Source organism: Pristiophorus japonicus, chromosome 8 (genome assembly GCF_044704955.1).
Source record: "Pristiophorus japonicus isolate sPriJap1 chromosome 8, sPriJap1.hap1, whole genome shotgun sequence".
In the NCBI taxonomy this organism is placed as follows: Eukaryota; Metazoa; Chordata; class Chondrichthyes; family Pristiophoridae; genus Pristiophorus; species Pristiophorus japonicus.
The window spans coordinates 241715275-241729345 of NC_091984.1; the positions used below are offsets into that span (position 1 = coordinate 241715275).

At 46.2% G+C, this 14071-nt stretch overlaps 1 protein-coding gene across 2 annotated transcripts in view; it reads right to left on the reverse strand.

Moving 5' to 3' along the window:
* Positions 1–747: 747 nt before the first annotated feature.
* ccdc92 (coiled-coil domain containing 92) overlaps positions 748–14071 on the reverse strand; it is a 51992-nt gene continuing 38668 nt past the window's right edge. For both annotated transcript variants that reach the window (XM_070886421.1, XM_070886422.1), the window contains exon 4: positions 748–2112. In XM_070886421.1, the coding sequence (XP_070742522.1) occupies positions 1331–2112 (782 nt within the window). In that variant the 3' untranslated portion in view covers positions 748–1330. The remainder of the gene's footprint in view (positions 2113–14071) is intronic.

Here is a 14071-nt window from a genome sequence, read left to right on the forward strand (position 1 = left end):
TGGGACTCGGTGCGAGTGGACACAGGGCACAGGGGGTGATGGGTGAGTGGGACTCGGTGCGAGTTGGACACAGGGCACAGGGGGTGATGGGTGAGTGGGACTCGGTGCGAGTTGGACACGACAGCAGAGTTTCGAATTATCTCAAGTTTACCTCAAAAGCAAAATATCGCAGGCGCTGAAAATGTGAAATATAAACAAACGGCTCAGAAGGTCAGACAGCACCTGTGGAGAGAGAAACAGAATTATTTCAGGTCAATGCCCTTGTATCGGAATAGATCCAAGTGTTTCCAGCATTTTGTTTTTACTGAAGATTACCTTCTTTTGCATTCTATGCCTCTTGATGCAAAGCCAGTGATTCCATTGGCCGGTTTTATGGCCGTACCTACTTGTGATCTGTACCCAGGGCCTCCATACCCAGTTCCAATCTCACCATTTAAGGTGGATATTTGCCCCCTGTTCTTGTGTCTTTACTTCACGTCTGTAGGTTTCTGCAGCCTCTCTCAGGTTGGTGCAATCAGCCAATCTCAATACTGCTCCTTCAAATTGTAAACCTGGATCAGGTTTGTAAATAATAAATGAGCGCCCCCCTCCATCACATCTCCCCTTTACCCCAGCCCTCTCCCGCTGCTCACTTGCCCCTCCGGCCTATAACCTGGCTGAAGGCTGGCACATGTAACCTCGTGTGATGTTAAGGCTGCAAAGGGAATGATTTTCAGAAACCAATGATTCAGATCATCAATAGTCATTTAATTGGATTACAAAATCAAACTTTGTATAAATGTAGTTATGACCTGAATAAACCTGTGAAGATTTGTTCATGTTATGGTCACCACACAGTACATATACGGAGACAATGATTTACATGCTGCCACAGGGGCTTTGTCGAGAGTTCCATAACACACAGGTATGACAGACAGGATATATTAGAGGTACAGCTAGTTGGGACCTTCAACCATTGACATTTATTTTAAAGAGTAAACAGTTTCATGTTTAGCTGCGAGTGGTTATATACCAGGGTTCCCCTCTGTTAGTGATAAGCTGCTTAGTGCAAGGGCAAGTCAGCTGGAGCCTTGCTGTTCTCAAACCACGGGTGCAGTTAGATTACTGGGAGAAGCAAGCAGCGGATTATATATTTGACCGTTTTAACTACTCACAACTTGACAAAAAAAACTGAAATTCAGAAGGAGTCTGGCGGTTTGCTTTCCCGTAAAGTGTCAGAGCTTGGCATTCGTGTTTTCTCTCATTAAAAACAAAATAAAAAATTGCTGCAAGTTTTGTCTATATTGTGCACAGCATATAAAAGCCACTAAGCCGAGGTAAAGCGGTGCACCTACACAGTTCTGTCCGTCCCTGAATGCTTCCTAACCACCTTCCCATCATTAACCTGGTCTACTGCCAGCGTCTCCACTTGGGGCTGGGACTGTGGCGTGGCGATGTGTGGGATTCGGTGTGCCACACCAACGTGATGGGACTTGTGGTGCTTGTCCCTGGCCGGGCTCTGGTGCTCTGCAGAGCCTCGCTCGGAAGCAATGGGTGGAATGGGTAAGGGCCTTTCCTTCAGCAAATGTGCATCGGCCGTCTCCCTCGCCTGCAGGAAGGGAGTTGGGTCCGGCATAGCATCGAGAGGCTCAGATCGTAACACCAGCTTCCTTCCGTCAGTTCCAAGTCTGTAAACTTCTGCAAACTCTGTGTTCAGGGGAGTGGAAAGACTCTTTTTCATTCTACGTCTCGGGGTCTCTGGCAGCTTGTCTTTGGGTGGCGATGGCTTGTAGTTGGTGGATGCTGAGCCTGCAGAGGACGAGGGGTCTGAGGCCACACTGCTGGACATCAGCTTTTTCTTGGTGGCGTGGAGCTGGGAGGTGAGGTATGCAATGGTGCTGGCCCGCTGCTCCAGCTCACTGGACAACATGCTGAGTTTATGGCTCTTCAACTTCAGCTCCTCTAAATATTTCTTCTCCCGCTCCTTCATCGTGCTCTCCAGGACCAGGATTGCCGCGTTTTTCTTCTCCAAATCTTTTATCAATTCATTATTTTCATCTTCTTTGGCTTTTAGTTGAGATTCAAGTTCTTCATATTTTTTCCTTAATTCCTCACTTCTTGATTCACCGCTCCCTTCAAATAAAACAGAGAAACCGTCAGAGACAAAGGTCGTTTGAGAAAACAACTCTTACCAAAATAATTGTCAGGACCCCGACCGACCAAACCTCTCTCAGGGAACTGCAGTGGATTCCAGCTCAGTGATTTAAAAAAAATATACATTTATTACCACTTTAGATATTTTATAAGAAGTTGTGAGGTTGTACTGCAGCATCTGCACCATTTGTTATTGCATCAAGTGTCGGCATTTTACCCACAATCTCCGTCAGGTGCCCAGTGCAGACTGAGGTCCCATTACACGCAAGGAGATATCTGGCCTGCCCAAGCTCACAGACACTGATGCACTGCATTATATTCTCCAAGAAGCAATGGTTTCAATTCTTGGTCACAATGACATTACAATGTAGATATAAGGTGACTGCTTCACAGCCCATCACAGTCTATCCCAAGTCCCTCTCCCTATCCTGTGTCAGGGGTTTGATGCTGAACACCTGGATCTATAGACACTTTACCAGAGTGCTGGTTTCTCTGCACACTGGGCTCCTCATTCAATAAACATTTGCCCAGAATGGACCAAACGCTTATGCTAACAGATGAATTTAGTTTATACCCTGAATCGTGCAGGTTTACATGAAAAGGACCTGGTACTCAGTCGGTGACACAGCCACGGACCCCCCCCCGAGGGAGGAAATGTAAAGACGGCTCTGTCTTTGCTCCATCACCCTTGCTTGGTCCCAATGAAGCACATTTCCTGCGATGGCTTCTCCTCCCAGCCCCTCGGTGTCTCTGCAGTGCCCCAGGGCACCCTCCTTCCCTTTGCCAACATCATCTGTACCAATGACATCTTCCATATAAATGCCAACACAGAATTCTGCCTCTCTGCCACAACCCTGGACCCAGCCATCCACACTGGAGGATCCCTCCTTCCTGTGGTCGGAAATCAGACCTGCAACACACAGACCAGGTGCCGGCTGTGAGGGGAGGTGATTGGCCATTGACTTGTCCAAGACTGGTGCTGTTTCTCAGCCCCATCACCTGCAGCAGCTGTGTGTTCAGCATCAATACCCTCCGTATTCGCTACAGAACCCAAGGTCCTCGGTGAGTATTCAGTCTTGTCAAATGGCCTCAGAAGACACAACTCAATATGGTTACAGCATCATCAACTCCCCGAACGGAGCAGGGATACCTTTTGGGCGACTGACTGATTAATTTTGATTATATCAATAAGTACAGGACTCCCTGATGGCCCAGCTCATTAACTGAACCACTGAGACCAGGGCAGTCCCACAGTCCCTCCGCACTATGTGACCTGAGCTGGTGTCCTTGGGACACAGAGGGGGAAATGGGCCCAAGTCTCTGCTTCTAATCATAGGGAGCCTCTTGGAAATGCAGAGATGTCATTAAATGTGACAATCACAATGATAAAGTATTTACAGCCCATTCAGCCCAACAAGTGCATCTCACCCCAAACACATCCTTCTAGTGAGTTGCAATTAAATATGACAAGAACAATGAGGCGCCAGAAACACAATTTCTAAATCTGTGGATGACACCAAATTGAAGGATAGTTAATACTGAGGAGGACTGCAACACATTACAGGAGGACATTAATAAACTTTCAGAATGGGAATATAATCGGCAATTGAAATTCAACAGAGATACACGTGAGGTATTACATTTTAGTGGGGAGAATAGGGAGATCACTTATTACTGGGAGGGTGCGAGTCTGGGTGGGGTAGAGGAACAAAGGGATCTCGGATACAAATACACCAATCATTAAAAGTTGCGACACAGGTTAGCAAGGCCATAAAAAGCAAACCAAGAACTAGGGTTTATTTCTAGAGGTATGGAATTGAAAAGTAGGGAAGTTATGCTAAACCTGTATCGAACCTTGGTTGGACCGCACTCGGAGCACTGCGTGCAGTTCTGGTCGCCATATTATAAAAAGGATATAGAGGCACTGGAGAGGGTGCAGAGATTTACAAGGATGGTACCAGAAATGTGAGGGTTACACACATCAGGAAAGGATGAACAGGCTGGGTCTCTTTTCTCTTGAAAAAAGGCTGAGGGGTGACCTAATAGAGGTCTTTAAAATGATGAAAGGTTTGATAGAGTGGTTAGAGAGAGAGTGTTTCCACTTGTGGGAAAGAGCAAAACTAGAGGCCATCAATAGAAGATAGTCACCAAGAAACCCAATGGGGAATTCAGGAGAAACTTCTTTACCCAGAGAGTGGTGAGAATGTGGAACTCGCTGCCACAGGGAGGGGTTGATGCGAATAGGGGGAGGGGCGGGACCGGGGGAGGGAGGCAGGGCCGAGGATATGGGGCGGGGGGGAAGTGGGGCAGGGAGCGGGGCTGGGGGAGGGGTATCTGGGAGCGCCTCCAAAAAACACAAGGCCAATTCTGCTGGGAGCGACCGCCTGGGCGAAAACTGATTTGCGTCCCAGTACCGCCCCCTGGAGGTGCTAACCGGAGGTGCAGATGTGGCCAATTTTAGCCCCATAGAATCTTACAGCACAGGAGGCCATTCGGCTCATCGTGCTTAGTGCTGGCTTTTTGAAACCGCCATCGAATTAGTTGCACTCCCCTCTCTTCCCGTAGCCCTGCAATGTTTTTCTCCTTCAACTATTCATCCAATTCCCTTTGAAAGTCACTCCTGAATCTGTGTGCACCGTCCTTTCAGGCAATGAATGTTGCTGATAACGTAACAAAGGTGGGATTTACTGAAACATTATTCACATCGATGTTCAACATAGTCTGATATTCAGTGCATAAAAACAAAACAATTTTAAACTTTGCAAACCCTTTCTACGATGTTTAAGGATTTTAACCACTACAAAAGATTTGGAAATGCAGGGTGTAAGCACGAAATGAAAGCTATAAATAGCGGTAATGCAGAGGCTGCTTTGCCCTGTATGCTTACATTATTTCAGTGAAAATTCATCAGATGCAAAAGCTTGGGATCTTCAAGCAATACAGCAATAGCTGGAGCCTGAACTTTCCTGATGGAGAGAGAGAGAGATTCCTAATCTGTGGAGGAGCTAGGGGGCATGGGGGTGTAAGTACACACATCATTTAAAGCGAGGGGACAGGCTAGACAATCAGAAAAGCTGATAGAACGTTGGTCTGTATCTGGGGGAGGGGGTATGCTCCAGCTGTACAGCGTCGGGTCAGACCCCGTCTGCAGTAACCGCGTTGTCCTGGGCCCCACCCCTCGGGAGGGTATATCCGCCTCGGAGGGGGGCACCGCAGATTCCCCAGACTGATACCCCGGGGCTGAAAGGGTTAAATGTCGAGGACAGGCCGCACAGACTGGGCTGTATCCCCAGTTGAAGGGTAATCTAATTGAGGTATTTAAAATGGTCAAGTGATTCGATGGGGTAGATTCACAGAAACGATTCCCTCTGGTGGGGAAGTCCAGAACAAGGGGGCAGAACCTTAAAATGGGAGCCAGGCCCAGGGGTGAAATCACAAAGCACTTCTTCACACAATCTGGGTGAACTGAAATCGATAGATTTCTGTTGGGTAAGGGTATCGAGGGATATGGAGAGACGGGTTGAGGTACCGATCAGCCATGATCTAAATGAATGGTTAAACAGGCTGAATGGCAACCTCCTGTTCCTATGTACTGGATGTGCTGCAAAGGATTGAACGCTGTACAGTGAAATAAATTATCTGCAAGTTTTGCATAAGTACGGTGTGCAATTTTGAGCCTCATTATAGAAAAGACATTAAAGCCAGACAGAGCACCAGTGTCGATTCATCAGCATGATGCCAAAGATGGGGAATATAGTGACATGGTACTGGAGTCACTGGGACTGTACTCACCGGGACTGTACTCACCGAGCAGAGGTGGGGAGGAGATTTAGTAAACGTTTTTACAATTATGAAAGGTTTTGAGAGAGTGAATAGTTGGGGGAAGTCGGTGATGACGATTTATTTAATATCAGCCAAAGGTTATGAGGCTTTTTATTTTATAAACAGAAGGGTGTTGGAGCACAGAATGCTTTGTCACAGGGAACGGTTTAGGCAGAGACTACTCGAGGGCAAATGTAATAAATATCTGATACAGGACTATGGGGACAATCGGGGCAGTGGGATTAGTTTGGGATTGATACAGGGCTATGGGAGAGCGGGGCAGTGGGATTAGTTTGGGGATTGATACAGGGCTATGGGGAGAGAGCAGGGCAGTGGGATTAGTTTGGGGATTGATACAGGGCTATGGGGAGAGAGCGGGGCAGTGGGATTAGTTTGGGATTGATACAGGGCTATGGGAGAGCGGGGCAGTGGGATTAGTTTGGGATTGATACAGGACTTGGGGAGAGAGCGGGGCAATGGGATTAGTTTGGGGATTGATACAGGGCTATGGGGAGAGAGCGGGGCAGTGGGATTAGTTTGGGGATTGATACAGGGCTATGGGGAGAGAGCGGGGCAGTGGGATTAGTTTGGGGATTGATACAGGGCTGTGGGGAGAGAGCGGGGCAGTGGGATTAGTTTGGGGATTGATACAGGGCTGTGGGGAGAGAACGGGGCAGTGGGATTAGTTTGGGGATTGATACAGGGCTGTGGGGAGAGAGCGGGGCAATGGGATTAGTTTGGAGATTGATACAGGGCTATGGGGAGAGAGCGGGGCAGTGGGATTAATACAGAGCTATGCAGAGAGAACACAAGAATTAGAAGCAGGAGTAGGCCATTCAGCCCCTCGAGCCTGCTCTGCCATTCAACAAGATCATGGCTGATCATCTACCTCAACTCCACTTTCCCGCCCGATGCCCATATCCCTTAATTCCCAAAAAGGTATCGACCTCTGTCTTCCACAACTCTCTGGGGCAGAGAATTCCAAAGATTCACATCCCTCAGTGAAGAAATTTCTCCTCATCTCAGTCCTAAATGGCCGACCCCATATCCTGAGACTGTGATCCCCAGCCAGGGAAAAATTTTACCTGCATCTACCCTGTCAAGCCCCTTAAAAATTTTGTATGTTTCAATGAGATCACCTCTCATTCTTCTAAACTCTGGAGAATATAGGCCTAGTGTACTCGATCTCTCCTCATAGGACAATCCCCCCATCCCAGGAATCAGTCTGGTGCATTCCCTCTACAGCAAGTATATCCTTCCTTAGGTAAGGATACCAGAACTGTGCACAATACTCCAGGTGCGATCTCACCAAGGCCCTGTATAACTGGAGTATGACTTCTTTACTCATATTCTAATCCTTTGTAACAAAAGCTAATATGCCATTTGCTTTCCTAATTGCTTGCTGTACCTGTATGTTAACCTTCAGTGATTCATGTACAAGGACACCCAGGTCCCTCTGAATACAAACATGTCTTGTATTTATATAGCGCCTTTAACATAGTGAAATGTCTCAAGGCGCGTCACAGGAGTATTGTGTGATTAAGAAATGACACCAAGCTGCAGAAGTAGAAATTAGCGCAGGTGACCAAAAGCTTGGTCAAAGCTGTATCAATACAAGTGGTTATTGTTATTGTTACCCACTTTGGTGAGGAAAAACAAACAGAATATTTTTTGAATAAGAGACTGGGAAATGTTTGCATTAGAGGGACCTGGGTGTCTTTCCCCACACTGTATTCCATTTGCAATGTTCTTGCCCACTCAGTCAACTTGTCTATATCTCTATGCAGCCTATTTACGTCCTCCTCACAGATTACTTTCCCGCCTAACTTTGTATCATCAGCAAACTTGAATATGTTACACTCAGTCCCTTCATCTAAGCCATTAATATAGATTGTACATAGCTGGGGCCCCAGCACTGATCCCTGCAGCACCCCACTAGTAACAGCCTGCCAACCCAAAAAAGTCCTGCTTATTCCTTCTCTCTGTTTTCTGTCCATTATCCAATCCTCAATCCATGCTAGTATATTACCCCCAATCCCCAATCTTAATTTTCTGTAATAACCTCTTGTGTGGCACCTTATCGAATGCTTTTTAAAGTATTGGGGGTAGTGTGCTGACGTGGATTGAGAACTGGTTGGCAGACAGGAAGCAAAGAGTAGGAATAAATGGGTCCTTTTCAGAATGGCAGGCAGTGACTAGTGGGGTACCGCAAGGTTCAGTGCTGGGACCCCAGCTATTTACAATATACATTAATGATTTTGACGAAGGAATTGAATGTAATATCTCCAAGTTTGTAGACGACACTAAGCTGGGTGGCGGTGTGAGCTGTGAGGGGGACGCTAAGAGGCTACAGGGTGACTTGGGCAGGTTAGGTGAGTGGGCAAATGCATGGCAGATGCAGTATAATGTGGATAAGTGTGAGGTTATCCACTTTGGTGGCAAAAACAGGAAGGCAGAATATTATCTGAATGGTGACAGATTAGGAAAAGGGGGATGCAACAAGACCTGGGTGTCATGATACATCAGTCATTGAAAGTAGGCATGCAGGTACAGTGGGCAGTAAAGAAAGCAAATGGCATGTTGGCCTTCATAGCTAGGGGATTTGAGTATAGGAGCAGGGAGGTCTTGCTGCAGTTGTACAGGGCCTTGGTGAGGCCACACCTTGAGTATTGTGTGCAGTTTTGGTCTCCTAATCTGAGGAAGGACATTCTTGCTATTGAGAGAGTACAGCGAAGGTTCACCAGACTGATTCCTGGGATGGCAGGACTGACATATGAAGAAAGACTGGATTGACTAAGCTTATAGTCACTGGAATTTAGAAGAATGAGAGGGGATCTCATAGAAGCATATAAAATTTTGACGGGATCGGACAGGTTAGATGCAGGAAGAATGTTCCCGATGTTGGGGAAGTCCAGAACCAGGGGTCACAATCTAAGGAAAAGGGGTAAGCTATTTAGGACCGAGATGAGGAGAAGCTTTTTCCATCCAGAGCCTATGGAATTCTCTACCACAGAAAGTTGTTGAGTCCAGTTCGTTGGATATATTCAAAAGGGAGTTAGATGTGGCCCTTACGGCTAAAGGGATCAGGGTATGGAGAGAAGGCAGGAGTGGGGTACTGAGGGAATGATCAGCCATGATCATATTGAATGATGATGCAGGCTCGAAGGGCCGAATGGCCTGCTCCGGCACCTATTTTCTATGTTTCTATGTTTCTATGTATGTGCGCTGGGTCCGTGCAGCAGAACAGATCTCCAGTCGTCTTGGTTAATCCTTGCCGCTGGACCAAGACCTAGCTCTCTCGAGCCCGTGTGGCGGCTGATGTACAACGGCCACTGCACGTTAAAAAAATCCACGCACAGGCATCTTCCACCCCCTCAACTGGAGTTCAGGACTGGAACATCGGGTCGTTTATCGAAACACCTGTGAACTCGTGGAAGCAAGTCATCCTCGTTCGAGGGACCGCCTATGATGATGATGAGACTTGAATATAGGGGGTATGATTAACAAGTTTGCAGATGATAATAAAATTGGCTGTGTGGTTGATAATGAAGAAGAAAGTTGTAGATTGCAGGAAGACATCAATGAACTGGTCAGGTGGGCAGAACAGTGGCAAATGGAATTCAATCCAGAGAAGTGGGAGATAATGCATTTGGGGAGGGCTAACAAGGAAAAGGAATACACATTAAATGGTAGGACACGGAGAGGTGTAGAGGAACAAAACAACCTTGGAGTGCAGGTCCACAGATCCCTGAAGGTAGCAGGCCAGGTAGATAAGGTGGTTAAGAAGTCATACAGAATACTTGCCTTTATTAGCCGAGGCATAGAATACAAGAGCAGGGGGGTTATGCTTGAACTGTATAAAACACTATTTAGGCCCCAGATAGAGCAGTGGGAGCATGCGATTGCACTGGAGGGTATAGAGGAGATTTATGAGGATGTTGCCGAGCGTGGAAAATCTTATCTATGAGGACAAATTGGATAGGCTGGGTTTGTTTTCCTTGGAACACAGGAGGCCGAGGGGATACCTCATTGAGGTGTATAAAATTATGAACGGCCCAGATATAGTGGATAGAAAGGGCCTATTTCCCTTAGCAGAGGTGTCAACAACTAGGTGGCATAGATTTAAAGTAATTGGTAGGAAGTTGAGGGGATTTGAGGGGAAGTTTCTTCACCCAGAGGGTGGTGGGGGTCTGGAACTTACTGCCTGAAAGGGTGGTAGAGGCAGAAACCCTCACCACATTTGAAAAGTACCTGGATGTGCACCTGAAGCGCCGTAACCTACAGGGCCATGGACCCAGAGCTGGAAAGTGGGATTAGGCTGGGTAGCCTCATGTCGGCCAGCATGGACACGATGGGCCGAATGGCCTCCTTCCGTGCTGGATAGTTGTGATTCTATGAAAGTATTTGTTTAATGTCGCTGCCATTTCCTTACTGCCCATTATAATTTCTCCTGTCTCTGCCTCTAACGGGCCCTCATTTACTTTCCCTAATCTCTTCCCATTTACATCCTACAGGAACATTTGCAATCCGTTTTTGTGTCTCTTGCTAATTTACTCGCATCCTTTTCTCTCATCAATTTTTGTTGAATTCTAAAACCATCCCAATCCTCAGGCTTACTGCTCTTTTGTCAAATTATAAGCCTCTTCCTTTGATCTAATACTGTCTTTAACTCTTCCTGTGGAGTATTTGTGCCTTAAAGGAATGTATATTTGTTGTAAATTATGTATTCATTCTTTAAGTGCTAACCATTGGTTGTCTACCATCATATCTTTTAATTAGTTTTCCAATCTACCTTAGCCAAGAGAGTGGGCAGTTTGGTGATTGATACAGGGCTATGGGGAGAGAGCGGGGCAGTGGGATTAGTTTGAGATTGATACAGAACTATGGGGGGAGCGCGGGGCAGTGGGATTAGTTTGGGATTGGCACAAGGCTATGGGGAGAGAGCGGGGCATTGGGATTAGTTTGGGATTGGCACAGAGCTATGGGGACGGTGGGATTTGTTTTTCTGGCAAAGAGTCAGCAGGTTGAATGGCCTGCTTCTATGGTTCTGTATTTAACTCCAAGCAAAGTAGAGAACAGCCCAGTGAATGGGAGTGCAGTCTAGGCCACAGCTGATTGTTATCGCTGTGGGTCTTCCCCAAATGGTGTGCAGTTGAGGCTCTTGGTCCTGTTCCGTGATGTCGGACTGCCCAAACTCTGTGTCCTTGTGTGACCCCCAGATCCTCAGCGTGGTGGCCTCTGGGTCACACACAGTGTAAATCCATGATCCCATTAATCTGCAGGCTGCTGAGACAAACAGACCTCACTGTTCAACTTTAAGCATTACCCACCAATTAGACAGCAACAACTTTTATTTATATAGTGCCTATAATTTAGTAAGCCGTCCCACAGTGCTTCACAGGAGCGATTATCAAACACAATTTGACACTGAGCCACATAGGGAGGTGACCAAAAGCTTGGTCAACGAAGCAGGTTTTAATGTCCTCTCATTGTGACTGTCGCATTTAATGTCCTGGCATTGTTACGGTTAGCATTTAATGCCCTCTTCCTGTTTGCAATCACTGTGTTGTCGCTATTCCCACTGAAGTGCAACAGCAAACAGTGAAACAAAACAACCACTTCATCAGAACTTCATTCAGATAAGACACAAACACTCGACAGTCAGCACTGAAATCAAACAGACAGTTAAGAGACTCAACTGTTGATCTTTATAAAGGGTTAATGGCTTTACTGAATCGACGATTTGTAATTGTGTTCGCTCATCAATGCTTTCTGTCTGAAGGACACAAAGACACCATCACCAAGGCCAGGCTTGTTAATGGCCTTACTGAATCGATGATTGTAATTTTGTTCAGTAGTCAATGCTTTCTGTCTGAAGGACACGATCACAAAGGCCAAAGGAGACAAGACCAGGTCATGAGGTTGGAACACGATAAATCAAATGAACAGGCAGGGCTCCTGACAACCATTAATGGGATTAGGGTCAGGGAACGTGATGATTGTGCATTGAAGGTAACTCTGAGATTGCTGACGGAGAAGACGAGAGATTGGCACAAGTGACAGGACTGGCTGGTGACAACTTTGACCAACTCGTGCTTTGGGAGGAGAAACCGGTCACGGGAGCATGGAGACTCATGTGAGGCGCCCCAGTAATTGAAGGGTATGGTAATAATCATGGGCGATTTTAATCTTCATATTGGCTGGACAAATCAAATTGGCAAAGGTAGCCTTGAAGAATTCATAGTGTATGCGGGATAGTTTCTTGGAATAATACGTTGTGGAACCAACCAGATCGCAGACAATTTTAGATCTGGTAATGTGTAACGAGTCTGGATTAATTAATTATCTTGTAGTGAAGAATCCTCTTGGGAAGTGATCAAAGCATGGTAGAATTTCAAATTCAAATTGAGGATGAGAAAACTAGGTCTCAAACGAGTGTCCTGACCATAAATAAAGGTAACTACAAAGGTATGAAGGCAGAGTTGGTTAAAGTGGTCGGGGAAAATAGATTAAAGTGTAAGACTAAAAATATCCCAATAATTGATAATCCAGGAGCTATTCCCGGGGGGAGGTGGGGAGACACTTAGAACAATCACTATCACTAGAGAGAAAATACTAGGCAAACTAATGGGACTAAAGGCGGACAAGTCCCCTGGACCTGATGGCCTGCATCCTAGGGTCTTAAAAGATGTGGCTGCAGAGATAGTGGATGCATTAGTTGTAATCTACCAAAATTCCCTGGATTGTGGAGAGTCCCAGTGCACTGGAAAACCGCAAATGTAACGTCCCTATTTAAGGAGGGAGACAGAAAGCAAGAGAACTTTTTTTGTCAGTATGTAACAAGCCCAACACGAGAGGGAGCGGTGTTGGATTTAGTTTTGGGGAATGAAGCTGGGCAGATGGAAGGGGTATTAGTGGGAGAGCACTTGGGTGTCAGTGACCATAATTCAGTCAGATTCAAGTTGGTTATGGATAAGGACAAGGATAGACCAGGAATAAAAGTCCCAAATTGGGGAAAAGCTAACTTTGCTAAGTTAGGAAGTGATTTGGCCACAGTTACAGCTACTTGTGGGTAAATCAGTATCGGAACAGTGGGAGGCATTCAAGGAGGAGATCCGGAGGGCTCAGGACAAACATGTGCCCTTAAACAAAAAGGTTGGGAATAATAATTCTAGAGCCCCCTGGATGTCTAGGGACTTACAGGGGAGGGATAAAGAAAAAAAGGGACACTTATGTCATATACCGACGGTTAAATACTATTGATTCTCTGGAGGACTATAGAAAGTTCAGAGGTAAAATTAAAAAGGATATTAGGAATGCTAAGAGAGAGCACGAGAAATTCTTGGCAAGTAAAATGAAGAAAAACCCAAAGATATAACTAAGAAAGGGTCTATTCAGAGACCATGAGGGTAATGTGTGTGTGGAGACAGAAGATGTTGATATGGTTCTTAATGAATACTTTGCATCTGTTTGACAAAGGAAAGGGGCAATGCAGATACTGCTATCGAGGAGGTGTGTGATATTCTGGATGAAATAAACAGTGACAGGAGGTATTAAAGGGTTTAGCAGCTTTGAAAGTAGATAAGTTTCCAGGCCCAAATGAAATGTATCCCAGGCTGTTGAGTGAATTAAAACTGGAAATAGCAGAGGTCTGACCATCATTTTCCAATCCTCTTTAGATTTGGGCATGGTGCTGGAGAACTGCTAATGTGGTACCCTTGGAAGAAAGGGATAGGCCAAGTAATTACAGGCATGTCAGCCTAACCTCAGTAGTGGATAGCAAGGGTCCATTTCCCTTGGTGAAGGGGTCAATTACAAGGGGGCATAGGTTTAAGGTGGTTGGTGGAAGGTTTAGAAGATTTGAGGGGAAGCTTCTTCATGCAGAGGATTGGAACTCACTGCCTGGAAGGGTGGTGGATGCAGAAACCCTCACCACATTTAAAAGGTGCTTGGATGGACACTTAAAGTGTCGTAACCTGCAGGGTTGCGGACCTAGAGCTGGTAAGTGGGATTAGACTGGATAACCTCCTGTTGGCTGGCGCAGATACGATGGCAAGTACTACAGGGAATTAAATACGGCCAGGGTGATCTCCTGGATGGGTTGGAGAGGAATTTT